We start from the raw sequence: 13,648 nt of genomic DNA, 5'->3' as shown, positions 1-13,648 counted from the left end.
CTATTCATATTCTGTTGGAAAGAAACAGTTGATGTATATATGTAACAAGATAATTTTGAATGTAATTTTCATTAGTGAACAAAACAGAAATTAAATATTCACCCTATTAAGAAGAAAATTAATGTAGAAAAAAAAAAGGTGCTACTGATGAATAAATATGATCATTTTAAGAAGGTAAAAAATGTGTAATTTTAATACAAATATATTTTCATTTCACTTATTTCAGCTTATACCTATGATTACACAATCTTTTTTTTCCCCATTAATTTCAAAAATAAAATGTTATATTTTTGTCATAGATTTTGAAAAAATGATTTATATTAAAAAAATAAATAAATATTCAGTAATCAATATAAAAAGTCCTTATTATCTACCTCACATTAGTAGATTTTTAATTAATTTAATTCAGTAATCATTTATATCCAGAAAACAAATATGTGATATCACCATCAAACAAATCCTTTCTATGGAAGACTTACCTGAACTATGCCTAAGACATGCAGTTATTGATCTTCTGTGCTCTTCTTCTCCTATGTTGCATCTTAAATACTGTAAACTGCAGTTACATTTTCTTTATGTTTAGAAAATAGAACTACACAAGTTTTAGAAAATGAACACATTATTTTAAATAATTTACAAAATAAAATGTTACAAAGTAAATTGATGACTTTCAGGATCATTCAAATATAAATTCTGAAAGCAAAAATATTGATTTGAGTTGAAAACAAGAACATATTTGACATAGTTATATTTTTCTTCTTTTTTTTGCAATGTAACTTCCAAATCTATTTCTTAAAAACCAGAATAAAGTCAAAGAAGCCTAAATAATTTCCAAATAACAATTGTATATCTACTACAAAGTCTGTTTTTTTTTATCAAAACAAAAATATTGAAAATCAAATAACGTATGCTATACTTAAACATTAAATGATTTTAAAAAGATAGCATAATAAATTAAACTTTGTTATTTTCAAAATTATTATTGGTAATTATTGCAAAAAACATATCCTAAAGCTAAAAAATAAAAGTTAAAATTTATAATATAATACTAATGTAATTTGTATTATAAATATTTAGATTTGTATATAAAAGACTGAATTATGTTATTCATGTTATTAATAAATATATTACTTGTAACAATAAGAACAAACTGAGCTATTAAATACAAAAATAACTATTATTTTGTTATGGTATAAATTTTAAATAGAAATTGTTGATTTTTATTTATTTATTTTTCTATTTAAAAAACAGAACAATTTGGAAGATAAAAAGAAAAATATTTACATATTCTTTGTCCTATTTATTTCTTGAAATTAACCTTATTCAGGACAATATAAGCTTGACAATTACATATTGACAGACATGTTTACTATTAAATAATTCTATATAACAAATTTTCATTAATATTACAGGCATGTCTGACACATATCAAGTGTATGTTGATTGCATAAAATAATACTCTAGTCATATAATTCACTATATGTCATTTATGATAATGATATTTTTATTATAATGTTTATAATAATTTTTATTATGTATACAAAATAAAAAATTATATGTGTAATTGATCAATGTTCAACTCTATCATTTTAAAAAATATACCTCACGACATTAATATAATTTAAAATCTCTAAATAAATTACAAAATAACAATTTTAGAGTAGAAAATCCAATATGATTTATTTTAAATATTGACATTGATTTTGAAAATTTGATGATTTCTAGCAGTTGACCATTTGTTTTACATAGTTGAATATAGTATACATTATTTATTTATTATATCCACTGTTTCTAAACATAAAGGAAAGTCACTGTAATTAATTAATTTCAAGTTATTAAATTTTACACAACTATATTTTTAGAGATTTTAAGACACAACTTCAAAATTGTAAATGACAGTAAAAATATTTTATTGAGTATTCAATATTTACTGTATTGAAAATTAAGTTATATTCTTTAATACTCCTTTTGCCTTATAACAAGACTTATGAAATGTTTAAAAATTAAAAGCTGTTCAACTTATTAAGAAATATAAAAATTTGTACTTTTTTGTATATTGATAGAATTTTAGAAATTAATAACTTACTGCAAATTTATCTTTGGAGTTATTGTCATGTTATTTGTTTTAGTGACTATTTTTGTATTTTGAGTAATAAATTTTGATGTTTATAGAAATTTTAATATTTTCATTCATTTGTTTTTTGTTTGTTAGACATCATTTTCTTAATGTTTTATTCCTTTTTATATAACTTTTTAACAATCTCTTTTCTACTATAATTTTATTGGATAAAATATTAGCATTGTTTATTTGAATTCCATACAAATTTCTTTGTTTTTTTAACATTTTATTTCTAAAAACTTAATTATTTCAGGTTTTTAGGAGTTATTCAAATTTAATATCATAATTATGAGTTCATTAATTGTTATACTTTTAAGAATCTTGAAGTTTTTAATTTAAAATATTTTTATTCAATATTATATAATAATTAAATTAAACCAAATGCTCTAATAAAATAATATATTATACTAATTTATTCACTTGTATTATTTATTATTATTTTTTAAAGACATGTACTAAAGGAAAATATGTTATATTTCACTTTCATTAAGGAAACAAAATATATCTGATACAATTATGTTTCATTATATTAGCTTAAGTATTAAACTAACTTATCATTTAAAAAAATCCTTCTACATAATATTCTTATTACCAAAAAATAAAATTTTAAACCAAACAGCTACTTTAAATTATTATTAAATAAGTTAATAAATCTGTACATCTTCCTTTATATCAGAAACTAATACCAATTATTGTGAGTCAATTTCCCTTTATATTTCCTTATTTATTCAGGCAATCAAAAAGAAAATTCATAATAAATTTTCTTCATAAAATTATAAATCAACCTTTATTCTTTTGCATGTATAGTTAATCAAGCATTTAATGTTAATAATTTTAACAATTTTAAAACATAGGATATTGGTATTATATTATTATTATACCACCACTATTAATTAGCTTGGAGAAAAAAAATCTGGCTACACCCCTAATTTATTATTTGACAAAAGCAAGCATACTACATAACGACACAGAAATCTATTTTAGTAATGTTTAATATATTTTATTTGTAAATATGTTATATTATGATGATTAAATTGAAAAAAATTTAAACTCAATCATCTTAACTTTCATGTAATGTAATTTTTAAAAGAAAATTCTAATTACTTTTAAAAGAAATGTATCAAATTTAAAAAGATATTGAGTATTTTAAGGGGAATTTTTATCAATTTTCTGAAAACACCCTCTTCCTTCTTAAGGGTGAAACTGACTAGTGAAATTGACATTTATCAGATACACGTTTTTATTTGTTAATACTCGCCTCTAAGTATTATCACGTTACAGTTACGACTTACACATTAAAAACAGCAAGTATACCTGTATCCTCGACTTGTAGATCTCGGTGGTATTCTATAAACAAACACTTCTTGTTTAACTAGCAAAACCCTTTCGTACTCCATATTGTCTTGTCAACTCCGAAAGACGATAAAAATACAAAAATAACTATTATTTTGTTATGGTATAAATTTTAAATAGAAATTGTTGATTTTTATTTATTTATTTATTTATTTTTCTATTTAAAAAACAGAACAATTTGAAAGATAAAAAGAAAAATATTTACATATTCTTTGTCCTATTTATTTCTTGAAATTAACCTTATTCAGGACAATATAAGCTTGACAATTACATATTGACAGACATGTTTACTATTAAATAATTCTATATAACAAATTTTCATTAATATTACAGGCATGTCTGACACATATCAAGTGTATGTTGATTGCATAAAATAATACTCTAGTCATATAATTCACTATATGTCATTTATGATAATGATATTTTTATTATAATGTTTATAATAATTTTTATTATGTATACAAAATAAAAAATTATATGTGTAATTGATCAATGTTCAACTCTATCATTTTAAAAAATATACCTCACGACATTAATATAATTTAAAATCTCTAAATAAATTACAAAATAACAATTTTAGAGTAGAAAATCCAATATGATTTATTTTAAATATTGACATTGATTTTGAAAATTTGATGATTTCTAGCAGTTGACCATTTGTTTTACATAGTTGAATATAGTATACATTATTTATTTATTATATCCACTGTTTCTAAACATAAAGGAAAGTCACTGTAATTAATTAATTTCAAGTTATTAAATTTTACACAACTATATTTTTAGAGATTTTAAGACACAACTTCAAAATTGTAAATGACAGTAAAAATATTTTATTGAGTATTCAATATTTACTGTATTGAAAATTAAGTTATATTCTTTAATACTCCTTTTGCCTTATAACAAGACTTATGAAATGTTTAAAAATTAAAAGCTGTTCAACTTATTAAGAAATATAAAAATTTGTACTTTTTTGTATATTGATAGAATTTTAGAAATTAATAACTTACTGCAAATTTATCTTTGGAGTTATTGTCATGTTATTTGTTTTAGTGACTATTTTTGTATTTTGAGTAATAAATTTTGATGTTTATAGAAATTTTAATATTTTCATTCATTTGTTTTTTGTTTGTTAGACATCATTTTCTTAATGTTTTATTCCTTTTTATATAACTTTTTAACAATCTCTTTTCTACTATAATTTTATTGGATAAAATATTAGCATTGTTTATTTGAATTCCATACAAATTTCTTTGTTTTTTTAACATTTTATTTCTAAAAACTTAATTATTTCAGGTTTTTAGGAGTTATTCAAATTTAATATCATAATTATGAGTTCATTAATTGTTATACTTTTAAGAATCTTGAAGTTTTTAATTTAAAATATTTTTATTCAATATTATATAATAATTAAATTAAACCAAATGCTCTAATAAAATAATATATTATACTAATTTATTCACTTGTATTATTTATTATTATTTTTTAAAGACATGTACTAAAGGAAAATATGTTATATTTCACTTTCATTAAGGAAACAAAATATATCTGATACAATTATGTTTCATTATATTAGCTTAAGTATTAAACTAACTTATCATTTAAAAAAATCCTTCTACATAATATTCTTATTACCAAAAAATAAAATTTTAAACCAAACAGCTACTTTAAATTATTATTAAATAAGTTAATAAATCTGTACATCTTCCTTTATATCAGAAACTAATACCAATTATTGTGAGTCAATTTCCCTTTATATTTCCTTATTTATTCAGGCAATCAAAAAGAAAATTCATAATAAATTTTCTTCATAAAATTATAAATCAACCTTTATTCTTTTGCATGTATAGTTAATCAAGCATTTAACGTTAATAATTTTAACAATTTTAAAACATAGGATATTGGTATTATATTATTATTATACCACCACTATTAATTAGCTTGGAGAAAAAAAATCTGGCTACACCCCTAATTTATTATTTGACAAAAGCAAGCATACTACATAACGACACAGAAATCTATTTTAGTAATGTTTAATATATTTTATTTGTAAATATGTTATATTATGATGATTAAATTGAAAAAAATTTAAACTCAATCATCTTAACTTTCATGTAATGTAATTTTTAAAAGAAAATTCTAATTACTTTTAAAAGAAATGTATCAAATTTAAAAAGATATTGAGTATTTTAAGGGGAATTTTTATCAATTTTCTGAAAACACCCTCTTCCTTCTTAAGGGTGAAACTGACTAGTGAAATTGACATTTATCAGATACACTTTTTTATTTGTTAATACTCGCCTCTAAGTATTATCACGTTACAGTTACGACTTACACATTAAAAACAGCAAGTATACCTGTATCCTCGACTTGTAGATCTCGGTGGTATTCTATAAACAAACACTTCTTGTTTAACTAGCAAAATCCTTTCGTACTCCATATTGTCTTGTCAACTCCGAAAGACGATAATTCCCTCTAATGGCCAATAACGGAATTCTTATATAAAATATGAAAATAATATAACTTCATTAAAATAATTATTATTAACGTTTTAAAAATTATTTTAATTAATAAATTAAATTTTTTAAAATTTTTTATAAAAATTAAATTATTAATAAATCTTATTTTAAACGTCACTAATTAGTTTTCATAATTAAACTTTTTACTACGGCTAAAACGTTTATTACTTTTATTTTATTAATTCTAATTATTATTAAAAATGTACTAATTATTTATTATTATATTTTATTAATCGTTCGATTAATAGCGATGCAATATTTTGAAATAAAACTTTTAAACGCTAATTCGGACATGTTAATGAAAACTTTAAAATGTCGACTGTACGTTATTAATTATGAAATTGTTTACATATATTAACATTTCCCAGAAAAAATACTGCAATCTGGAAATTTTAATAATTTATGTTTATCAAATTTGTCTATAATACCAGCCTGTCGACCTGGAAGATCCGATTTCGAATCTTAATTGACCCGGATTTCTCACTATCTGCTCAGTATAAGCTCGGCATAGTTTATCCTCGGGCATAAGGAAAACATCTTTTTAATATTCTCAGAATAGAAAGAATGAGAAATAAAAACAGAATATCAATTTTTAGATACAGTTTTTCTGCATTTTTCAAATCGTTCATTCAGTCGGCCGGATAGCCGAAATGGTACGGCTATTTTAGACCATCGTTCTGGGCGATCCGGGATCGAATCCGATCGGAAAACCCCAGGAATTTTTCACGGGTGGTCTGTTCTGGATATGTCGGATCCCGTCCCACGTCACTCGACCGCCTCATTGTGAGCCTGGCCAAATCCATGATGGACATGGTAAAAACCCTCTTAGTGCCCATGGGATAGAAAAAGTAAAAGTAAAAATGTCAACAGAGCTAAAAGAGCCAAAAAATGGAATAAAGTAACCTGATTAATTCTAAAATAGATATACGAATTTGGCCTATTTCTTCCGAAATCAAAGCTAATAGTAATTATTCTATTTGCCTATTGTGGGGAGAATAATTAAAGTACGAAAAATGATATTCTGATCCAAATTAAGAGAATGGATGTGAATAGATGCTGAATTCCTCAAACGGAAAGAGAATTCATTGTCACGCAGCCGGATAATCGCACTCAAATCGAAATCAATAACATTTGAAATTATTTGTGCAAAACCTGATATGCATTAACATTAATCATTTAGTTTGTTGAATGACAATAATATCTGCCTACTGCTTTGAGGAGACGAAGTTTGACTCGGAATCTGTTTCTTAGATTTTTTTTTTTAGTTGTTTCGTTCGTAAATCACGACTGTAGCGTATCCCATGACAATATAGTCATTACAATGGGAATGAAATAGAGAGAAGATAAAAGAAAAAATAATTAATGATTTTTTTTAAATGTGTAAGATTTAACAAAAATTTAACTATATTAATCGCTACAGCATTTAAGAAATCTAAAATATTGACAATAAAACGTAACATAAAAAGATTCCGATAATTCCACAACGGCACAACGGGATGCCTAATTGAATCAAATGGTCTAAACTTTACCGATAAAACCATTAAACACTAGCAGTATCGAATCCAGAAGTACCCAAACGGGGCTTACTGAAAAATTAAAGATACTTGAATAATTAATAAATACCTTTTATTAACATAAACACGACAATTGTATTGTGGATGGTTGGATAAACCATATTTGCCATCATAAATATTTTTAAAAACGTTTTTAGCTAATGTTGAAAGATTAATCGCGGGCCGCATAAATTCATTAGACGGACTGGATCCGGCCCGCGGGCCATGTGTTGGCCATGCCTGGTTATGGCAATCAAAAATATTTAAGTTTTGTTAATAAATTTAAATATAAACATAAAATTTATTTAGCCATTTTATAGAAGTGCATGCATATAAATTTAGTTATTTGCATCTATAAATTAAAAATACAGTAATACCCCGACTTACGCTACCCCGACTTACGCGAATCCGGAGTTACGCGATTTTCAAATCTCGTCGATTTGTCTTTTGTTTGAGCGCCACGCAACTCTTAATTACTCATTTCCCCCCACACTATTGTTCGGCTTACATGTTCGGACGTGTTCGACATATAGTTACAATTTATTTTGTGTTATTTGTATGTATTTATATGCAAAATTATACCCCGACTTACGCGAATTCGACTTACGCGGTTATCGCTCGGTCCCACCTATCGCGTAAGTTCGGGGTATTACTGTATATGTAAAAGCTCGATATAATGAACCATTCACGATACCCGAAAAAATTAAAAATGAATTTTATATTATTTGTGTATTTATTTTTTTTCAAATAAAGTAATAAAACAATGAGTGCGACGAAATAAAACGACGACTAAAAATTCGTAATAACAGAAGGAAAATGGTCTGCGGGACCTGAAAAACAGTCTGTAGTTGCGGGATTCCGTTACAGCGAATGAGTTTTCTTATAATCTTTTTATAATTTCGGCCAGATCTTTCATGCCCATCATGGATTCGGCCAGGCTCATAATGGGGACGACCGAGTAACGAGAGATAATGTCCGACATATCCGGGACAAATCGACCTCAAGTATTTCTGGGGTTGCTCTCCTGGATTCAATCCTGGATTCCCTAGAGCGCTTACCACTCTGGTGCACCAGGATCTCCCTATAATATGAAGGTAAAACAGTAGTAAGACAGTGAAAATGTGTTAAATAAAACTAACTTTCCAGAAATTTCACGAATTTAACAAATTTATCATTTTCCATTTAAAGAAACAATTATAAAATATTTGCGTGCTTTATTTTGATGCTAGACAGAACAGGTATGTGAACTAGAACCGAATGCCTTGTTTCATGAAAGTCACGCTCAAGCGCACTAATCCCACTCAGGGCCTCTCAGAAATCGAAAGAGATGGGGTTACCTTACTGAGGCCCCAGAGTATTTTAAAAATAATAATATTCGACAAAAAGAAAACATTTTTATGATAGAAATGAAATAAATAATTTGTAAAAAATGTTTTTGAAGTCACCGTAAATATGAAGCTTAGGCATGCTGGGCAGCTACAATTGCTTAGAAGTGTGTTTTTATTTTATTATCGCTTTTATTCTCATATTACCCCTTTTCTTTTAATCTATAAATATTTTTCAATGCGTGTCTATAGGAAAAAAATAATGTCACAAATATAATATAATTTCAGCACACTGGAAACAATTTTCGGTAGGCTTTCTCAATAAGCACTGTTCTGTTTTATGAATTATGATCTTTGTTCATTTTTATTATAATGCGAATATAACGATCATTACGAATCAACCTTTATTAATGAAGTATTTAATTTTCCATTTTCTTGTAAATAATTTTAATTTATCCAATATGTTTATTATTTCATGTAAATTTATACACTAGTAGTTTGCTTATAATATTTTATATATATACATTTATAGCTAAGAAAATTATTTTTGATATCAAACTAATCCTATCATCTAGTTTACTGTCTATTCAACGATATCATTTATTTCTATCACTTTTCCACTATTAACAGGTTTTATATTTATTGCATGGTTTATTCTAAGGAGTTAGCTTACTTCCATGGGTACGTAGATCGTAATTTATTAAAAACAATAAGGTGACTTCATACATTCGATATTTGCCAATTGCTTTTGCAACCAGAAATTAGCAAGTAATATTATTAACTCTGATTTCATAATTAAAAATTGGAAATATGTAGCCTATATGAAATCTAAAAAATGTAAATATTTTATTTCATTCTAAATACTGTATTAGCTTATTATAGCTATTAATACTTTTACGTACTATTATATATTTTGTATGTATTTTACAACATATTTCTATTTTTATATGTAATAAATTAACAATTTTATTAATATATACCGTTTAATTATTAAATGGTTCTGCCACTGTGGACACAAATGACATTTCATAAATAGTTAATTGGTTACGATAAAAATGTTTTAATTTTGCTTTTTTGATGTTAAATTCCAACTATTACACCAATGCTTTATTTCAGTGTTTCTTACCTTTTGAGTGATCAGCACCCCTTTCAATTTCAAAATAAGGTCTAGCACACCTTGAAAATTATATTCAATTTTTCTTTTTTTTTTTTTGTTATAAACTCCAAATGAGTTCAAGATGACAAAGGTAGAGAGGATCATTGTGAGGATCCCGTAGTGTTTTCAGTTTATCGTGGGTTCTGAGAGTAGACAGCACAGTCGAGTCAAATTTATATAGCATAAGACAATTTTAAATTTTATTTTACACATCTACAGGTTAAAAACCTATCGTTACCTTTCTCACCCCCCAAAAATGCTTTCTCCAACAGTGCATACGACCTGCTACTTTATTTGAAGATTCAAATACAAGTTCTTGAAATGGCGTAATTATTTAGTATAAATGTTTATTTAATTGGCCATTTGCTATATAGTATCAACGCTCAACACTTATATCGATATATTCAAATTTTACTATTATCATTATTGTTATATTTGTAAATAATAAGATTAATTCATGAAATCTCATAATGAAGTCATAAAACATTACTAAATTTGAACTAGATGGCTTATAAGGTTTTGTGAAAAATTTAGATAATAAGGACTAGTCTCTATACAGTAGGCCTACATAGATATTAACAAGTAAGAAGATAGTATTTACATCTACCTAATTTGCATAATTGAGTTGTGACAGCTAGAAATTTACATTTGAATAAGATTTAGTTCATGCATTGTGTACTCAGCAGCAAGGAGTCAAATATTTTGTGAATCAATAATATTCTGAATATCATCCAAAAAACAGAGTCCTACTGCTAAGATATTTTAAAACACAAATAGATTTTGATATCTTGCCTAAAAATATTAACTAAAAAAAAAAGAACGAAAGAACATTATACAGTATATATACAATATATTGTAGAAGATTTTGATAAAATTCTGCAGAGCTTGTTTGGTCGATATGTCACAATCCAAGATTTCTTTTATTGCTAATTTATATAGAACAATATAACTAATAAAAATAAAATAAGTTATTTTATTATTTTTAAGTTGTAAAACATTTTAAAAATTTAAAAAATAAACGACAATTACAAAAAAAAAATACGAACTTTTTCTCAGGATATTATTCGAATTTATAAAAAATTCTATTTAAAGTATAAATGCATTAAAAATGAACCACAGATGATTGTGTAGACAGCACTAAGCATAATTACGGAATGGTTGTAGTCTATACAAAGTTATCATATCTCTTCCGGAGAAAAATATTATACAACGGAACTAATGCCTAAATTTGAACAAAGATTGGTTTTAGTTGAGAAACGTTAAAAAGATAAAGACAGTCTAGTTTTCTAAGTTATAAGGAACCGTTAAATTAGCATTAAAAAACCTGAAGACGACATGTCTGTCTAATTAATGTTAATATATTAAAAATTCTTTCATTAATACATCTCGAATTATATTGATTCTTATAATCATTATATCACTTGTACAATGTTCTCTTTAATGTATTAGAAAGACCAATAATTTATAAAATATTAAACAAATAGATTACAATATATAACAATAAATATATATACTGTAATACAATTCTAAATGGTTTTATTAATTGAAATTATAATTTTAGATTTAAATATTTTACACGTTAAACTTTCTAAAAATCATGTAATATTTTGGGCTCTTCATTTCATCTTATGAATGCTTACTCATCAAGTAGCCTAATGCTTACGCATCAAAAATTAAAGTAGCCTTACATTAAAGTTACTAAATTTTGACAAAATAATTCAATTTTAAGAGGAATGAAAAAACGCTATTCAGCTTATTAAGCGTTAAATTAGTTTCTGAATGACGAAAGAAATGTTATTAGTAATAAATTAATTGTAATCAAATGTGCAAGTCTTACAGTTAGAATTCTATAGAAACATTATATTTTCTTATTCGTTCTGTTATTGACCTCTGTACATAGATACAAATAGTTTACAGAAGCCAGTAATTTCCAAATATCACTATTGTAACAGTAATGTTTTTATAGGATCTGAGAATATTTACTTCAGAGCTTCGTTGCTTCAATAAGAAAGAATTTTATAAAAGTTCTCTTAAAACAGTAATTTAAAATATATATACTGTATGTTATTGTAATTTAAATGATAAGAATAAATATGTACCTGTACAGTACATCCTATATTTGCATTTTATATTTATTGTTACAGTCGTTTGAATAATTCAATATTTAAAACTTGAAATAATAAAATTTTTTAAAATATATCTTATATTAATAGTTATTTAAAACTATATTTAACACTTCATACTTTTTACATTTATATTTTAAAAGGATTTTATACAATTTATATTATGAAATAAAGATGCAAGTTTTATTGATTATTTCTGTTATGCAGATTTAACGTCTTATGTATGTCAATTAATTGCCAAGGCGATTAAAATGTTAGTCTACTGCTCTGGGGAATTCAGACGGGTCGAAAAATCATAGAAATATTTCGGGGAATGGTCCTACTGGATATGTCGTGTCCAGTCTCTCGCCATCCAAACGCCCCATTGTGGGCCTAACCGAACCCATAATGGTTTGCCACAAAAGACCTCGTAGTGCCCACAGGACGAAAAAAGTTAAATAAAACATTTTGATTTTTCTTTTCTTATTTTTAAGAAATTTTTGTGTAAGTACAGTTTTTGCATTTAATGTATAACTCAAAATAATTTCATGTTACTGACTTATGACATGATTTAAACAGGTTATGTCTGAAAAGATTTAAGCCGACCCAGGACCGTCCTAATAGTGCCATAGGCTAACAATGTCAGATCCATTTTTATAATTAAAAAAAAGCTCACTTTTATTTTTACGTCAGACTACTAGTAGAAATTAAAATTAAATTGAAAATTGTATTCATTTACAGTGTAATAACAGTGTAAAATACAATTTTATGTGTAAAAAATGAACAGTAAATAAATAAAACCTTCGTGAAGTGGCGGCAGCCGGCGTCCTCAGGATTCACAGGGCTGCAGCCAACAAGTTAGAATATACTACACAAAGTGGTTGTTACCTTAGATACAGCGCTTTTGGTGGCTACGACGAGTACTATCTACCGCCATTTTACTTTAAGTCAAGTCAAAACGTTGAAATCTGTACTGCGAGTTGGGCAGAATTATCATTTTAGAATCTATTTTTCTCATCTAAATCTAGATTGTTTTGTTTGTCCCTAGATTTAAGATTTAAACAATTAGATAAGTGATATAAATCTAGATTGTTTTTTCTTGAGTTTAGCTATTTTCTAGATTTGTTTAATTATTATAAAGAAGGTCAGATTAGAGTTTAAATTGGTAAGTGTAGTACTCAATATACCAATAATTTTATAATCTAAGTACGAGCCAAATCTTGAAGTTCTTTATTCTCAGCCATAATAGGCCGGGTGGGCCCCAGAGTGTTAGGCTCGTAGCCTAACACTCTGGGGGAACCTGGAATCGAATCCGGACGGGTCGAATAATCCCCAGCAATTTTTCGGGATTGGTCCTTTCGGATATGTTGGTTCCCAAATCTCACCACCCGGCCACCCCATTGTGGGCCTGGCCGAATCCATAGAATCCATAATGGGCTTGCAAAAAGAGGCAATCTTAGTGCCCACAGGGCGGAAACAGTTAAAAAAACCAGCCATATGATTTATTATTTATAGTGGGCTCAG

At 25.9% G+C, this 13,648-nt stretch overlaps 2 protein-coding genes across 2 annotated transcripts in view; both read right to left on the bottom strand.

Annotated features, from left to right (window-relative positions):
• Positions 1-3,545, bottom strand: part of LOC111619594 (NECAP-like protein CG9132) — a 30,749-nt gene extending 27,204 nt beyond the window's left edge. The window contains exon 1 of the mRNA XM_023361361.1: positions 3,434-3,545. Within this exon, the coding sequence (XP_023217129.1) occupies positions 3,434-3,516 (83 nt within the window). The 5' untranslated portion in view covers positions 3,517-3,545. The remainder of the gene's footprint in view (positions 1-3,433) is intronic.
• The window catches only part of LOC111619584 (centromere protein J-like), a 28,022-nt gene extending 22,121 nt beyond the window's left edge, over positions 1-5,901 (bottom strand). The window contains exon 1 of the mRNA XM_023361349.1: positions 5,827-5,901. The gene's annotated coding sequence lies outside the window, so the exon portion shown is untranslated. The remainder of the gene's footprint in view (positions 1-5,826) is intronic.
• Positions 5,902-13,648: the final 7,747 nt, after the last annotated feature.

Source organism: Centruroides sculpturatus, unplaced genomic scaffold, assembly GCF_000671375.1.
Source record: "Centruroides sculpturatus isolate CEXI.00-Female unplaced genomic scaffold, Cexi_2.0 scaffold44, whole genome shotgun sequence".
Lineage (NCBI taxonomy): Eukaryota > Metazoa > Arthropoda > Arachnida > Scorpiones > Buthidae > Centruroides > Centruroides sculpturatus.
Note: the sequence above shows the minus strand (reverse complement) of the source record. Positions and strands in the feature narration are given on the sequence as shown.